General features: G+C 42.1%; 1 protein-coding gene across 1 annotated transcript in view; it reads right to left on the minus strand.

Annotated features, from left to right (window-relative positions):
• The window catches only part of kcnb2b (potassium voltage-gated channel subfamily B member 2b), a 94989-nt gene extending 80769 nt beyond the window's left edge, over positions 1-14220 (minus strand). The window contains exons 1-2 of the mRNA XM_040043896.1: positions 12044-14220; positions 10348-11059 (exon numbers count right to left, since the gene is read on the minus strand). Of these exons, the coding sequence (XP_039899830.1) occupies positions 10348-10932 (585 nt within the window). The 5' untranslated portion in view covers positions 10933-11059; positions 12044-14220. The remainder of the gene's footprint in view (positions 1-10347; positions 11060-12043) is intronic.
• Positions 14221-14676: the final 456 nt, after the last annotated feature.

Raw genomic sequence — 14676 nt, forward strand, 5'->3', positions numbered from 1 at the left:
CCAGGTTGCTTCAGCCTCGCTCTGTCGGTTTCCTTTTTTTCTATCAAGTCTTCAGAGGCTCCTTCATAGAGCAGAGATTTCCAATACATCTCCCCTGTCTTGCAAAATCAAGCCCCTCTTTTGTTACTGATGCTCTGGAGACCCTGTGATTGCCCTAGACAGGACTTTCACAAAAGCCAATTTCACTGCTTTACTAAGTTTTGAGCAGAAGATAACTCATTTTTAAATCTCAGCATAATTGAAAGGCAGTGTTTTCCCTGAATATGTGAAAATGTGAACTCATTTAAATGCTGCACTGCAAAATAGGAAATAATATTAGTGTCAGCGAGAATTGTTAAAACATCTGTTATAAATGATACAAGCAGAAAATTAAGGAAGACACCTAATTGGAAAAAAGAAAATGATCCCATTGGGGGGGAAAAGTATTTTGAAGGCAAGTTTTAATCAGTGAGACGTGAACCGTGCTGAAAATGTAGAGCAGAAGCGTTTCCCTTAAATTTGCATCAGGGGTTGGCTGTGGGGGCTGAGGTACCAGCTGCTCTGCCTCACACACAGCCTGTATAGAGATGAATTGCTCCCTGGGTGTCGATAAGTCACCATGGCACACCATGGTCACCATGGAAACAATGCAAACACAGCATTTCTGAGGAAACAAGTAAAATGAAGTTGATTACACACTTCTTTCTGACTGAAAGGACTCTTCCTCCTTAGGAAATCCCCTCTTATTGTCAGGATTTTCAATGCATATTCAATGTTTTTGTTTTTTTAAAAGCAGCGATTCTGCTTTTATGGCACCTCAGATATCCAAAAAAATACTAAGACAATGCACAACTGCAGTTCCTGAAGCAGCCACCTGAGGCTGTTCTCAAAAGCCAAGCCAATCCCAACATATCTATCTATAACAAATTTTCCCTTCATAACCGCTGAACTGAGCTAATTATTTAAATGGTGTTAAGGCTTAAAGTTATGCATAGGGGTACTGTTGCTTTGAGTGACTGTATCCAGTACGCTGCGTAGATCAGGACAATTAAATCAAATCAAATGTAATCAAAAGCGACACTCAGAACCTCTAACTAATCTCACCCACGTTGGTTTTTCTGGGGTTTTTTTGTTTTTAAATTGTGTTAATACTTCCTCTGTTATCAAGCCTCACTTGTAAAACATTGTGAAATGTCTCATCAGGTCACTGAGCAACTCTAGCAGATTCTACCAAATAAAAATGCAGTACTTGGAAACATTTTTGCCAAACAGAAAAACTAAAAAGCTAAAATAGTTTCAGGGACCAAAGTAATTCCACAAATCTGTTCCTATACACAAGTGCCCAAAAATATCCCAGCTGTAGAAGTTGAGTATTTACAGTACAGACGTACTGAACTAGGAGTGAACTAGCTCTAACTTTGAGCCATGTGTACTGTTTGCAGTGTTTTCGTGCGTTTCTGTGTGTTTGATTTTATGAAGCGTTATAGGCTGTTGTGAAGTTCTTATAATAATAATGTATTCAATTCATTCTTTGGTTATGCAGAGTAAAATAGTTTTTACTTTTATGTTACGTAGCACCATACAATCTATGGATGAACCTTGCTAGCCATTCTTGCTAAAGTTAGCTGACAACTCTGGATCCCACCCTCTCATCTAAATGCTGTCCAAAATAACGTGCCTGGGGTCACTTAATAATATCTAAGAGTCACAGCTGGATTTCAAACAAACAGTGGGTGATGTCTTAATTTATACCATACATCTGTTTTCTAGGTAGAACCAGCAGCATACTGTCCTGCACTCAGGATGCACTTCTCTGATGACTGGTAGTCAGTCACACACATGAAGGACTGAGAGCCAAATATAAACACCACAATGAATACTAATGCACTCCCATGTCAATGCTCCCAAGATGGAACAGCAAGAAGGATCACAATTCAGCTTTCACGCTGCAGGGAAGTAATGACAGAAATGTGGAAAGAATGGAAAAACAGAGCAGAGAGAGGAAAGGGCGCGGGAGGTATATAGGAGGAAATGGATGATTGTAAGGTGAAGGTGATAAAAAGAAATGTAAAGGGAGGCTATGAAGAGGGTGGGGAGACTATTAAATGGTATGGAGACAACAGCATCTCACTCGCTGTGTTGTGAAGCCCATAGAAAGCTGGCTCAGCAGCATTTGAAGGTTTTCAGATGAAGAGGTGTGTTATTGTGTGTGTGTGTGTGTGTGTATTGCACATAGACGTGTCTGCTTGTGTGTTTACTGAGGGCAAAATGCGTGTCTTATTCAATGTATGTGCAGAGATTTGGAAGACTGGCTGTGAGCTCAGCATACACAATGTGTGTGTGTCTGTGCAGGGGGGACTACTGGAGCACGTAAAAGAGACCCGATGCTCATAGCATTTAGAATGATGACTCTCTTCTCGCACCTGTCGTCTCTCCATCTCTCCCTATTCCTGATCTCTACTGGGACAAGAAAAAAGAACAACAGACAAGGTGAGCAAACTTCCCTGAGAGACAGCAGTGGAGGAAACGGGGAGGAGATGAGGAAGGCAGGAGGAGGAAGGAACATATTAACCTCTTACTCTGGGCGTCACTCGAGCTGCCAGCACTGGGCAGCGCTAGCCCTCGTTGGTGGTCCATATGCAGCCACTCCCAGCATTTCAGTGGGGTTTATGTAGGAATTTGATGGCAGTCAGATCTGAGGTATGCCCTGTGCAACGTGGAATATATGGAAGAAATTGTTTATTGCAGAGCTTTACAAAGCTTTGCAGGAGAAGGCAGCTGTTTTTGGCATACAGACTCTTACCCACTGTTGCGCACCACCTGTCATGTACAAAAAGGCAAGAAGGAAATGCTAATGATGTGAAACATTTGGCAGCCAGAGAGCCAAATAGTTTCCACAGCAGCTGGTAGAGACCAAAAATGAAGCAAAAGGGTAGTAAAAAGTTAGATTTATTATGACACACAGAAAAATTTAATTAGAGCCCAATCAATACAGTGTTTTTAGGACTGATACAAATACTTTTTTATTTTTGGTACTCCAGTAATTTTCCAATATTCCATTTTTTTTCTTTCAGACACACAAAACAGTTATGTGGCAGGGGTGTGGTCTGGCCTGTTGCAGTGGAGGGGCGTTACAGTGAGCTCTCAGGGCAGTGCCGTGGTGTGGAAGAGAGAGGGCAGGTGTGACCGCTCTAGGTGATCCTCTTCTTCTTCTCTGTATGTTTAAATAGTGACGGCAGCGACGGAGAGGAGGAGGAGGAAGTAGCTGCTCCTGTGCGACTGGTGCTAGAACATCAAAATACAGTTGCTTAAGCGAAAATAAAAACAAACCTTTAGTGCATGAAATCCAGTGTGCGTGTCGGGTTCTTACAACAAGTTATTTATTTACTTGCTTACACGACGCCCGACTTTGCTCAGATCCGCTGTCTGTTGTGTTCCAAACATGGTTTTCAAATGGGAAAGTTGCAGTGTGCCCTCTGGTGGAAAAACTATGCAACATTAACACTCGTGATATGGTTGAAGGGTGTTTCTTCCGTCTCTTCGTTACTTTTTAAATATTAATATATCGGTTATTATAAAAGCTGATACTGATAGACTGGAAAGTAGCTACCGACTAATAGTATTGGCCTGTTGATAAATCAATTAGGTCATTGTCTAAATAAATTTTTCTTCATTGTTCAAAGGACAGCTATTGCTCCAATTTTTTTTTTGATTTAAAGTAAAAAAAAAAAATTCTATTTTTTTTTGGGAGGGGGGGGGGGGGGGGCCAGCGTCCAAGTGGTAATAATTTTATTATTCTGCAATTAAAGTATAACATTAGGGAAAATTAATTGACCACTCCCTCTAATATATTTTACTATCACTATACAGGGTAATTTATAAGTTAATTTATTAAATATAAAAATAATGGAAGAACAGTATAGCCGTACCAAGCTTGCTCAGTTGTAGGTGAGGTAGTAAACTGAGGGTATAATAGCACAGTTACTTAATAGACTTCAGCTATCCTCTCACACCATCTGGCCACTCATTAGCTTTGGTTTGTATTGACCTTGTTGTTTATGCTTTAGACCAATGCTTAAAAAAAGAGGATTTGCTTGTTGATCTCCTTTTCTGTATTAGTTAAATTGTGTGGCTAACATAGTGAGGATTAGACGTGCCTCACGAGTTTCACTTAATGATGTCTTCATTCATGAATCACTACACGCATGGTCAACTGCAATTAGCCGTAAGACAGGCCCCTGGGCTCTTTTGGGATGCCATGGCCACTGAGCTGCATTCAAACTGTAATTCCTCGGCACGCAAAATCCCACTGGTGATCATAACTAAAGAAAGCAGCACCGGGTTGTCACAGAAGTGTGTGTCACAATAAACGCATACACTGATGGAGGGGAATTTTTGAAATAAAATATACAGCAACAATTTAGTACTGAGACAGATGAACTTTATGTGCCGTCCCCCTATTTGTCTTCCCCAACCTCTTTTGCATCACTATACACGTTCCCTCGCAGATACAAGGCTTTGTTTGGATCAATAAAGAACTGCAGTGTCCTAACCTCCCCCTCATTTTAAATATGACCCTGGGATACCTCTGCTGTAAAATCCACATGAGATCCAGTCTGCCTCTTAGCAGTGCAGGATAATCTGACACAAGCTCAATTTTCGGGGTATTTCAAATTAAAAATTGCTTTTGCATAATGAAATGTCAGTGTAATGTTATCTGTGTGTATTTTATGCCACACTTACCACTATTTTTGTTCATGTAGCGGTCGATTACAGCAATCTGAGAAAATCAAACACACCTAAGGCATGAGTGTAAACCCTTATAAATAAATGCAGTATTACATTCGAGCTGCAAAGCAGGATTTCAGAAGTTTTAATGCAATTTTAATCCTACAGAGCCACGTGAAATGACCCTGTCAACAGATGTCATAGTACTCATCAACGTGGAATGCTTTTGTTAGGAAAGTTGATATTTGCTGCTTGGTAACATAACTATAAATTCAGACAGCACTAACAAAACAAAGGACAGTGGAAAGTACTCTACTGCTTACAGCGCTAGTGCCATTTGTTGTCCATGTGTGGAAATTCATGTTTAGAGTGATTAAATAGCAGAACAAACTGGTGAGTATTCAATGCGCATACAACAAATCAGCCACTTCTCAAAGAAAACAATAGAAGACACCATCAAAAAACGCTTTAAATGAAGGAACATAAGCACTTCTTTTTATAGATGAAACTGATCCAGAGTATATTTTGAGGGAATGAAAAACCATTGCTTGTTATTGTCAGGGCTCTTGCAAAGTTCTTGTTATCCCCAAAACAATATTTGATCACTGCACAAGTGATCGCAGCCAAAGATCATCTCAAAAATTATATTTTGTTGCAGGTGACATAGAGAGAGAAGAAAGGCAGCGGTGGATGGGGTAAAGTTTTTCCTGGAACATCCTGATGACAAATGCTTCTGCCTCTTCTCATGGCGGGACTATAAGAACTCATGCCACCTATAATCTAGCAGGTTCTTTCTTATCTGATTATGAATGCTGGGTAAAGAGGATTTAGGTGCTGGTGTCTAAATGCTAGGCTGTACTGATTAGAGGCCTGATGGAAGGCTTATGCAACGAGGAGACTACACGAGGAGAGAAGGTGCGCTCTGCCCAAATGACAAACTCGCTCCGGCTATGCTGATAACTTCTTCAAATGTAACACGATAACTCCCATAGATTTGAGTTACCATTACTTAGTGTACATGGGTGCATTGCTTGAAAAAACAAACAAACTTGGAGACAAAAATAGTATTTGCAAAGTCAAGGTCGGTAGCAATCGGAGAGGCTTTTCACAACATAGGTAAAAAGTAGCTACAACGCACATATTTCCCCAACAAGCTGAGTTTTTGTCAATAATATGCCAGCACTTATATATTTAAACTTCTGAGAACAGACCACGAGTCAGGCAGAGATGAAAGAATGATTATGAAAGACAGATTAGCGGGTCCACCTGCTGCTTGAATCTGACACAGAGAACGTTTGACTTAATGCTGACGAAAGGCCACGCTCATTTTTCCTTTCCCCATCTCCACTCATCTTTGAGTCAGGCAATATCAGAAACTCCATCGATGTACACACAAGGCCAAATGCTCACTTCAGTGCTATAAAAGCCTGGAAGGAAACAGATGGATGGACGGGAAGGGGCTGTCTGCGCTGATGTGAAACAACGGGCGGCATCAAACGCCGTGGAGTCGTGCCACAACAGTATGCTAATTGAATTTGCTCCTATCACATCCAAAGCTACGCATTAATATTGTCACTTCTGCCGTCTCACATGTCCCGTTCTATATGCGATTCTATAAATGAGCCAACAAAGCCAAACGGGCAGTGTGTACCGTGGATTTACCGCACCACATTGAGACGGATGATTATGACAACACTGACATTCACACAGTGACATTTAGGATGCGTGTTACAGTAAGGTATTTTGTTACAGCTTCCTTATACGGTGTCATCATCATCATCATCAACAGTGGACCGACTTTGGCTGCTTCCAAGCGTGGGAGGACCAAACAGCACAAGGCTGCGCCCATGCAGTCCCACTGCTTACCATTTCCACTAGCTAGACTAGCTTATTAGATAAAGGGGAGAGTAATGTTGCACATCCACATTAGGAGCAAGCATAGGGCTGGACATGGCCTGTGTGTGTGTGTGTGTGTGTGTGTGGGTGGGTGGCTGGCTGGCTGGCTGGGTAGGGAGGGTGGGGGAACAGAAAGAAACACTGATCTCTTTAAAATGCTCTGAATCCTCTGCTATTATTTTTCCGGGGCTGCCCATATAGACTTTCTCTTTTAGAGTCACTGGTGTATTAAAGCTCTAATACTGTGCATTACATTATTAATATTCTGAAAGGTTTAACTGCAAGCACTGCATGAAACAAATCAAGATTAAGAAAAGATGCTGCTCTTGCATACTGCACTATTAAAACTGAGCACTGTATGCACCCATGTCACGACTAATAACAATAATTTTTAATACTGACTAAACCGCTAAGATCTGTAGCAACTGTTCGTTAACATCGTGATACTTACTACACGATTTGGTTTGGGGTTTTTTTTGCATACCGTTGTGTTTATTTGAAGACAGAAACAAATGCATTGGGGCCATCTAATCACATTTTCCATCTCACTGACAAAAAACACTTCAAGTGGAAAAACACAGGCAGGTTACAAACTGCATGCACAAGTTACATTTGCCATCTTGGCATCATGACTGTTAAAGTGCATTTACACAGAGAAACATCAAGGCAAAAATAAATTCATATTTCCCAAAGCAATCCAGCCATTTTAATACGACTTCCTTGTGCAAGCTAGTGTTAAGAATATTTGCTGTAGAACTATACCCATGACTCATTATAAACAAAAAAGGTCGGGGCAGCACTAAGTCCTTCTGGCTCAATATCAAGGATGACACGTTCTACCGGATTACAAGAAATTATAGCCTCAAGGAGGGAAAAGATGCAAACACCATCTTAGGTTTTATTTTTCAGAGCACAACTGCCACTAAATTATTATATACAGTATCTAATTGACAAGTAGAGATAATATAAAAAATGTATATACGTGTGTGTTTGTGTTTGTATTTACAAAGAGAGTGCAGTGACAGCATTTTATGTAAGAGGTGGAAACTCTATTATTTGCATCTATACTGATTTACTGAACAATATTAACGTTTACAAACAGGTTCTTTTAATTTTTTGCGCTTGATATTAAAACGTACCGACTGCACCTCTGTTTAGAAAACAGCGCAACTTTTTGTAACTCCCCATAAAGCTAACCACAACTATGAGCGCTCACACACCGTTTACGAAATCTGTCCCTTACATGTGTGATTTAATTCAACTCGCACTACAGTGCACGAGCCTGGAAGATCTTTTCTTCTACATGAAATTCTCGCACGCCAAACACCCGACAGTGCCCTCCCCTCCCACCCACCCACGCGAGAGGGCACTAAACCAAAAGTCACAGCAACATTAAGAAGCCACCGCACTGCCGAGTGTTCTCTTTCTTTGGACCATTCATAATTCACTGAGAAAGATTTGCAAAGATCCAGCTCAGCATCCTGAGGCGTAACTTACATGACTTCATCTCTTACATCACTCTCTCTCTCTCAGGGCTTTCCTTTGCCACTATCTTGTCCACCGCAGCTCTCCCTTCACTTGTGGCTCTCTCTAAGCACCTTTTTTTTTCTGTTTTGGTGCAGTGTGTGCTAGGCTTCTGCCTTTTCCCTTCCTCTGCCAGTGCTCCCAAAGCATGAATGAAATCCTGAAAAAATGAAATCCTAAATTGATGGACCCTTCTGAAAAGGTCGGCCCTCTTATGCGTTACCTTTATTTAAGGGCAGAGCGGGCCAGCGGTAGCATTAAGTGTCAGACTGGGTTCCTCGTAAATCTCATAAAGCCTGCTTTACAGAAAAACAAAGAGAGTGAAGGGAAGGTGTATATTCTATGCCGTAAGACTCTGTGATTGCATTTGACAAAGGGCTCATATTGCTTTGAATAAAAGCACATTGCTGTGTACCAGGCTTGTAATGGCATTTCCCCGGTAAAGGGCTTTCAAGGCACGTACAATATGTGCCCCATAAAAGGCTTCCCTGACCTCAGGGAGCTGCCATCTGACAGTCCAGCAGCCCTGGCAGGTTATTTCCAAATGTACTTTCAACTGCAGATAACCTTAGTGAAATCACAAAGCCGAGGCATTAGAGTCACATTCAAGCTCGTCTTGCAAAGCAGTCTGCAGAACGTCAGTGCCATTTGAATTAGGGAGGAATTTCCCTTTCAGGTTTCACAGGCTTTCCCCATGCAATAGTGTACAGGTCAGCAATACGTAGACGTGTCTGGAGACTAAGGGACTATACTTGGACAGTTTATCAGTTTAAAATCCACACACATATCAAGTTACTACACTGCTATCACCAAGGTTTGCCTTAAATTAAATATTGCCAGCTCTTTAATTAACTTAGGTGATATAAAGCTTCCCCCGTTGAGGATGAAATCAATCATCGAGGTGAGGCGGGGTCCTCGTCAGTCACATATCACTAGTTGATGTGTGGGTAAACAAGCTATATGGATATAATACAGGAAGGCAGGAAAAAAATAAAACATCTATAGCAGCCTGTAAAATGAGCTGAACTTTATGCATTGAGAGTCATTACAATTTTTTGCCATTTCAAAGCTGAATATTGCACCATAATTTTAGCACCGGGGGTCTAAAATTGAATCGAGCACGAATTCCAAACTGTCCCAGTCGAAGTGAAACAGCTTTTGCTTTAATGGAAAAGGGCTCAGAACAATGCATCATCCAACGTGCACTGTACAGTACATCAGACGGGGATGATGTTTCTTGGGTCACGCACGCAGGTCCCTGTGTTTATGATCCTCTGACATGGAATATAATCCCGATGAGCCCTGCCCCGCCTGCACTGCTTGATGATGGGATCAGGATACTAAATTACCAGTGATTGGATTTCATCAAGGCTGACCATCCTAATTGAGGACTGAGTGAGGGTGGAATGAGAAGGTGGAGGAGGAGATGTCATCGTTTTACAAGGAGCAGCCATGACAACATGGCAAGACAGTCACTTGATGTCTGTAGTATTTATCATGTTGATTCAGGGCATGAATGAACACGGGGCTGTATGCGACTGATGCAGCATTTTTCTAAACATGTGGAAAGGTGGGTAGCAGCTGCACCGATGACTACCTCAGCCCTCAGTCACACCAAATAAAGATGCCTTTATTTATATACAAGTATTTATAAAAAAGGGCTATAGAAACTGTATTTATCGATGCGTATGCAAGCACCTTATGACATTTTCCTGACTCACAGTCTGACTGAGAAAGAAGTACATCTAATCAGTAAGACTTACGCATAATAGAGCCACATGAGAATATATACTTGTACCGCTCTGTCCAAGAAATGTACCGTTTTACAAGCCATGAACAGATGTGGTCTATTTTATCCAGGCAAAGAAAGCCAGACCAGAAGCTGACACTCCTACCGATTATTTCATCAAAGCAAATGAAGTCAAACTCTTTCTAGTCCAGTGATTCCCACTCATACTAGAACTGTGCGTTTTTACTTAAGGATGATTTTTCATCCCTATATTCTGCTTTTCCTCCATCCGTACAAATTGTTATCCAAAGACAGCAGCTTTCACTACATTTCAAACCGATGAACTCATCAGTATTTTTGTTTTTACAGGATAGATCTGGCCTTTGATAACCATGTCTGCAATGTGTTGTGATCCAGGGAGCATGTTCAGCTTTGAATGTGAACATGAAATGTGAGACGGTGTGATCGCACTTCCAGTTTGGGTTTCCTACCTTGGCAGCCACTGAGGAGTTGGGTTTCTCCAGGAGATCCCACAGTTTCTTCCTCTTGTCCGGGCAGCAGGTGTTATCAAACTCTCCCTCTCCCTCCCTCTCCCTCATTGTCTCTGCCTCCCTCCGCAGTTCCTCATTCATCTGCTCTTTTTTCTGGTGGTAACGGGCCTGGCAGCAAGACTCCAGGTAGATCTCATCAATACCCCAGTAGTCTAACTCCTGGCCAAACGACAGGGCGCACATCTCCTCCATCATGTGCAACTTGCCTGTGCGGTAAAAGTTCAAAATGGAGGTGAAGGCCCCCGGGTGCCGATCGAAGAAGTATTCGTTCTCGTTCAGGCTGTAGTCGTCACAGATTTCCATCAGGGACTCGTGGCTGTTGCACTCTCGAAGCTTGCCAAGCCGGGTCCTGGGTAGCCGATCCAGGGTCCGCCACAGGACTTCATGGTTCAGACCCCCGACGTTAAGGCGGACTCTGCGGGAGCGGGCTTTGGTGCGGATTATGTCGATGGGCTCAGGGGGAAGCGAGGGAGCAGTTCGGATGTTGATGGGCTTAACTCCGATTGGTCCGAGTTTCTCAGCCATGGTGATGGAAAAGGAGACTTCTGGGAAGATGTTAAACTGACCTCCTCACCCCCCCGAAATATGGGAAAATAATTTAAAGCTCTTATGTCGGTTATGTTGGCTCGTCTTTAGGCAAGTCCCTCCATGGCTGAGAAAACAAAAGAGAGAGGGTGTGAGATGAGTGAGTGACTGATGGCACATTAGTTAAATCAATTGCAGCATCAAAAGAGACACATTTCACCTCCAAAATTAGAAAACAAATGCGATCTCTTCAGTTGGGAACAGTCACCTGTTACTTCATATTGTCAAAAAATAGCATCAGCCGTGCAGCGTTATTGATCCCACATTTCTATGAAGGTGTTAGGCAGAATCAATGATTTTGTCAATATGGCTGCTTTGCTTTGCATTCCACTCCAGCAGCGTTGTAGTGAGGAAATGAACTCCTGTTACTTTCTGTGGCCCAAATGGGTCATGTGCCATTATTGTTTAGATGCACCAATCTGGAGGCATGTGAGGCAACAATTTTTAACTTCTCATTATCATATATCATTAGAGTCATATTTTTTCAGTAAAATTTAACTCCCTGCACATAAACAAAAAGCTACTAAGGAAAACTATTTTGACTGGGATTTATATATATATGTATATAATTCAATATTTTATAATTATAAGTTGTAAATATATCCCTTTTACTAATTAGCCGCACAAGGGTTTAAAAAATAAATTAAAAACATAAAAAATAATGAGAAATAAGTCTATGTGGCAGGGAATGATGGGAGTACTCCTGGATGCAACAGTTTTTAGTTACATCCCCAACTGCCGTATTATCTGTATCACGAATTTGCCACTAGGAAGCCAATTTTAAGATCTACATGGATGTGTATAAGAGGGGCATGCACAGCGAAATCGCGCGGATAATATAACTGTAGTATAATCGCATACCTGTTACACTGCTGTTTTTTCTTATCTGTGTTCAGTCCACCACCTACCTTCAATCTAAACCAGTCTAACAATCCCTGCTGCTCTGGTAGCGCACATTCGTTTTCGACTCACTTCAAAGTAGAGTTAAAAAAAAAAACAAAAGAAAAAAAAAGAAAAACAGCAGAATATATGGTGTAAAAATGAGTCTCACCTTGCCTTGACAAACCACCTTTTGCATGCAAACTCCTCTTGTTCCTGAGGGAGCAGAGGACGAAAAGGGAGTCGGGATCTCCCCTTCAGTCAAGCGGCTATTGCTGTAGGAAGCACTCCGCCGCGCAGAGAACGCGCGCCCCACATTTTGTGTGAAAATGAGTCGAAAAGAGAAGAAAAAAGCGTCAACGTCTTCCTCTGAAAATGTTCATCGGGAGAACGGACAGTGTCGTTTCGCCATGGGAACGCCGAGGAAATGAGTCCTGCGCCTTCATCCAAAAGCTTGAAGACAGGGGCTCTGAATCACTGTAACTGCAGACGTAGAGCGCGTAAAAGGCAACGAGAAGGAACGGGATAAGCGAACTGCGGAGTGTCCCGCTGTATACTACATAAGGAGGAGCAGAGGGGCGCACATGGGCTGCACCACATCCTAGAGGTGAAACCAAATCAGAAGCGGGCGGAATATTATTTTTCTGAAATAGAACAAAATGTTCAGTAAGTGTTCGATTTCTAATCACGGAGAGCAGAGATTTTTAAAGTTACTGAGCGATATCCTGGATCATATTATCCTACAAGAGCAGTCACGCACGGCAAATCAAAAGCAAAATCTTTACAATACGTCTATAGAGTATATAATACACCACTGGCCTATCGTTGCTGTGCGTAAAGTGTTGGTAGCAAAGGATAGGTGCACTCCTTGCCGTAGGTGTGACTGTAAATATTGCGCTGTATTTCCTGTTTCGGTGGAGATTTGAAGTTGGATTATCTGCTGTGAATAATCTTCAACAAAATTTCTCAGGATAGCAGTTTTTACATTTTACCAAACTACTTTCGGTCACTCACACGCTAGCATGGCCGCCACCTATTGTAAGGAAAACAGCTAAAATCTCACATGTATTTGGCATTATACACCAGATTGCTCCCGTTTCTCCATCTCTCGCTCTCTCGGTGCACAGGAATATTGTCCAGTGCTGCGGTGATGTTTTCTTATAGAGTCTACTCATGTGTCAACTGAACATTTCCCCCTTAGCTAAGCACTTTTCCAGAAATTTGATTATACGCTGCATATGTGTAATCAATTTCTCTGCCATGTTCTTTCCTTCGAGTGACAATTGATCAATACTGCTGCACTGACTAAAGAGAGCCTGGTGTGCATGTAGCCTATACTATTTCTTAACTGTGTGGGCACAATGTTTGAAGGTCAGTATTGTTTTGGTGGTCTTCACAGATTTGTACATTCCCACAGCACACTCATGGCAATCACGTATCACCCCGATTAGTTGTTTGAATGTGACCTCAGCAATCTGGCGGTCTAGTGCATAGACTAAGCTGCATTTGCTTTGGGACTGTTTTTTTAAAAGATGGCAAGAGGATTGCAGGATTTGTGCGAGTCTACAAATGCAAAGAATCTATTATTTTACACCCCAATAAAAGTGTTTACCACTTAATCAGGTAATGATTTAAAGATGTATTCATTTAACCCCTTGTTATCAGGGGTGTATTAATATGACAGGCCTCAGGTCTGCTGCAGTGAAGCATGACTATGACCCCTAAGTGACAGATGTAAAATATTCTGCTGTTGACAAGAAAACTGCTGATGACAAAGGTTGTTAATGAGGGTACCGAATAATGATTAAGAGTAATCGACTGTGTCCCCTTTCATTAATTATTGCGAAACTGACAGCCAATCAGTTATCCCATGTGAGGTAGCGCAACAGGGCAACATTGTGCAGCTTCTACAGCAGTGATTTGTGTTGCGTGCAGTAATGTGTACTTGCTGTAGATGCTTCCAGCCCTGTGCTAACACCACCTGCATGCGCGGGTACTCCAGGGAGTTGAAGGCAGCCTGCATCCATCCCACCATGTGGGTGGAATAATTCTAGTTACCAGCTTGATATCTATAATTACCAACTTTCCAACAGGTTACAAAGACTATAAAATTTTTGTTTTCTTTGGACAGTTTTCTTCTTCTCATTCCTGTGTACTATGTGGGCATTTGTGCTTGTGTGGGCTGTTGCCATAGCAACCCAAATTGTAGCATCATGCTGAAGAAACACTTTGGGCCACAGAGCCAGATAGGCTTGGATATTTAGATAACCAGCATTGCTGCTTTGTTACCGCTGACTGATTGAATCACTTGTTTGGCCAATTAACCTTGGGCGTCTGTAGTCGTCAGATTTCCTCGCACAGTTTGAGCGTGATAGCGGGCTCATGGAAGAATTCAAAAGAAAGTACTTGGCCTCCTTCCCCCCTACCTGCTCTCTCTGTAACATTCTTATCAATCTCCGACCAAAGAGAAGTTGACTGACTGCACCGGCTGTCTCATCCATGAGCTGTCACTGCCTGCTGTATTTTCCCTTTTCAGTTTGTCATAAAATGTGTCCACTCCATCATCCAAACAACACCGTGGACACACTCGCACCCCACAACTCCTGCCTCTGACGCTGTCAGCACATAAGAGAGACACATCATCGCCCGTTCGTCACACACTCATTAGACAGATACACCGAGGAGCACCACACCAATGATTTTTCAGCTTCCTTTTACTGTACTGGGTTCTGAAAGTGTGAGTGTTTCACATAAGAAGGAAGCACATGGGCTGATCTTAAAAAAGAAAATGTTAAATAGGCGTGT

The sequence above is a fragment of the Simochromis diagramma genome, unplaced genomic scaffold (assembly GCF_900408965.1).
Source record: "Simochromis diagramma unplaced genomic scaffold, fSimDia1.1 OVJJ01000602.1, whole genome shotgun sequence".
Taxonomy (NCBI): Eukaryota; Metazoa; Chordata; class Actinopteri; order Cichliformes; family Cichlidae; genus Simochromis; species Simochromis diagramma.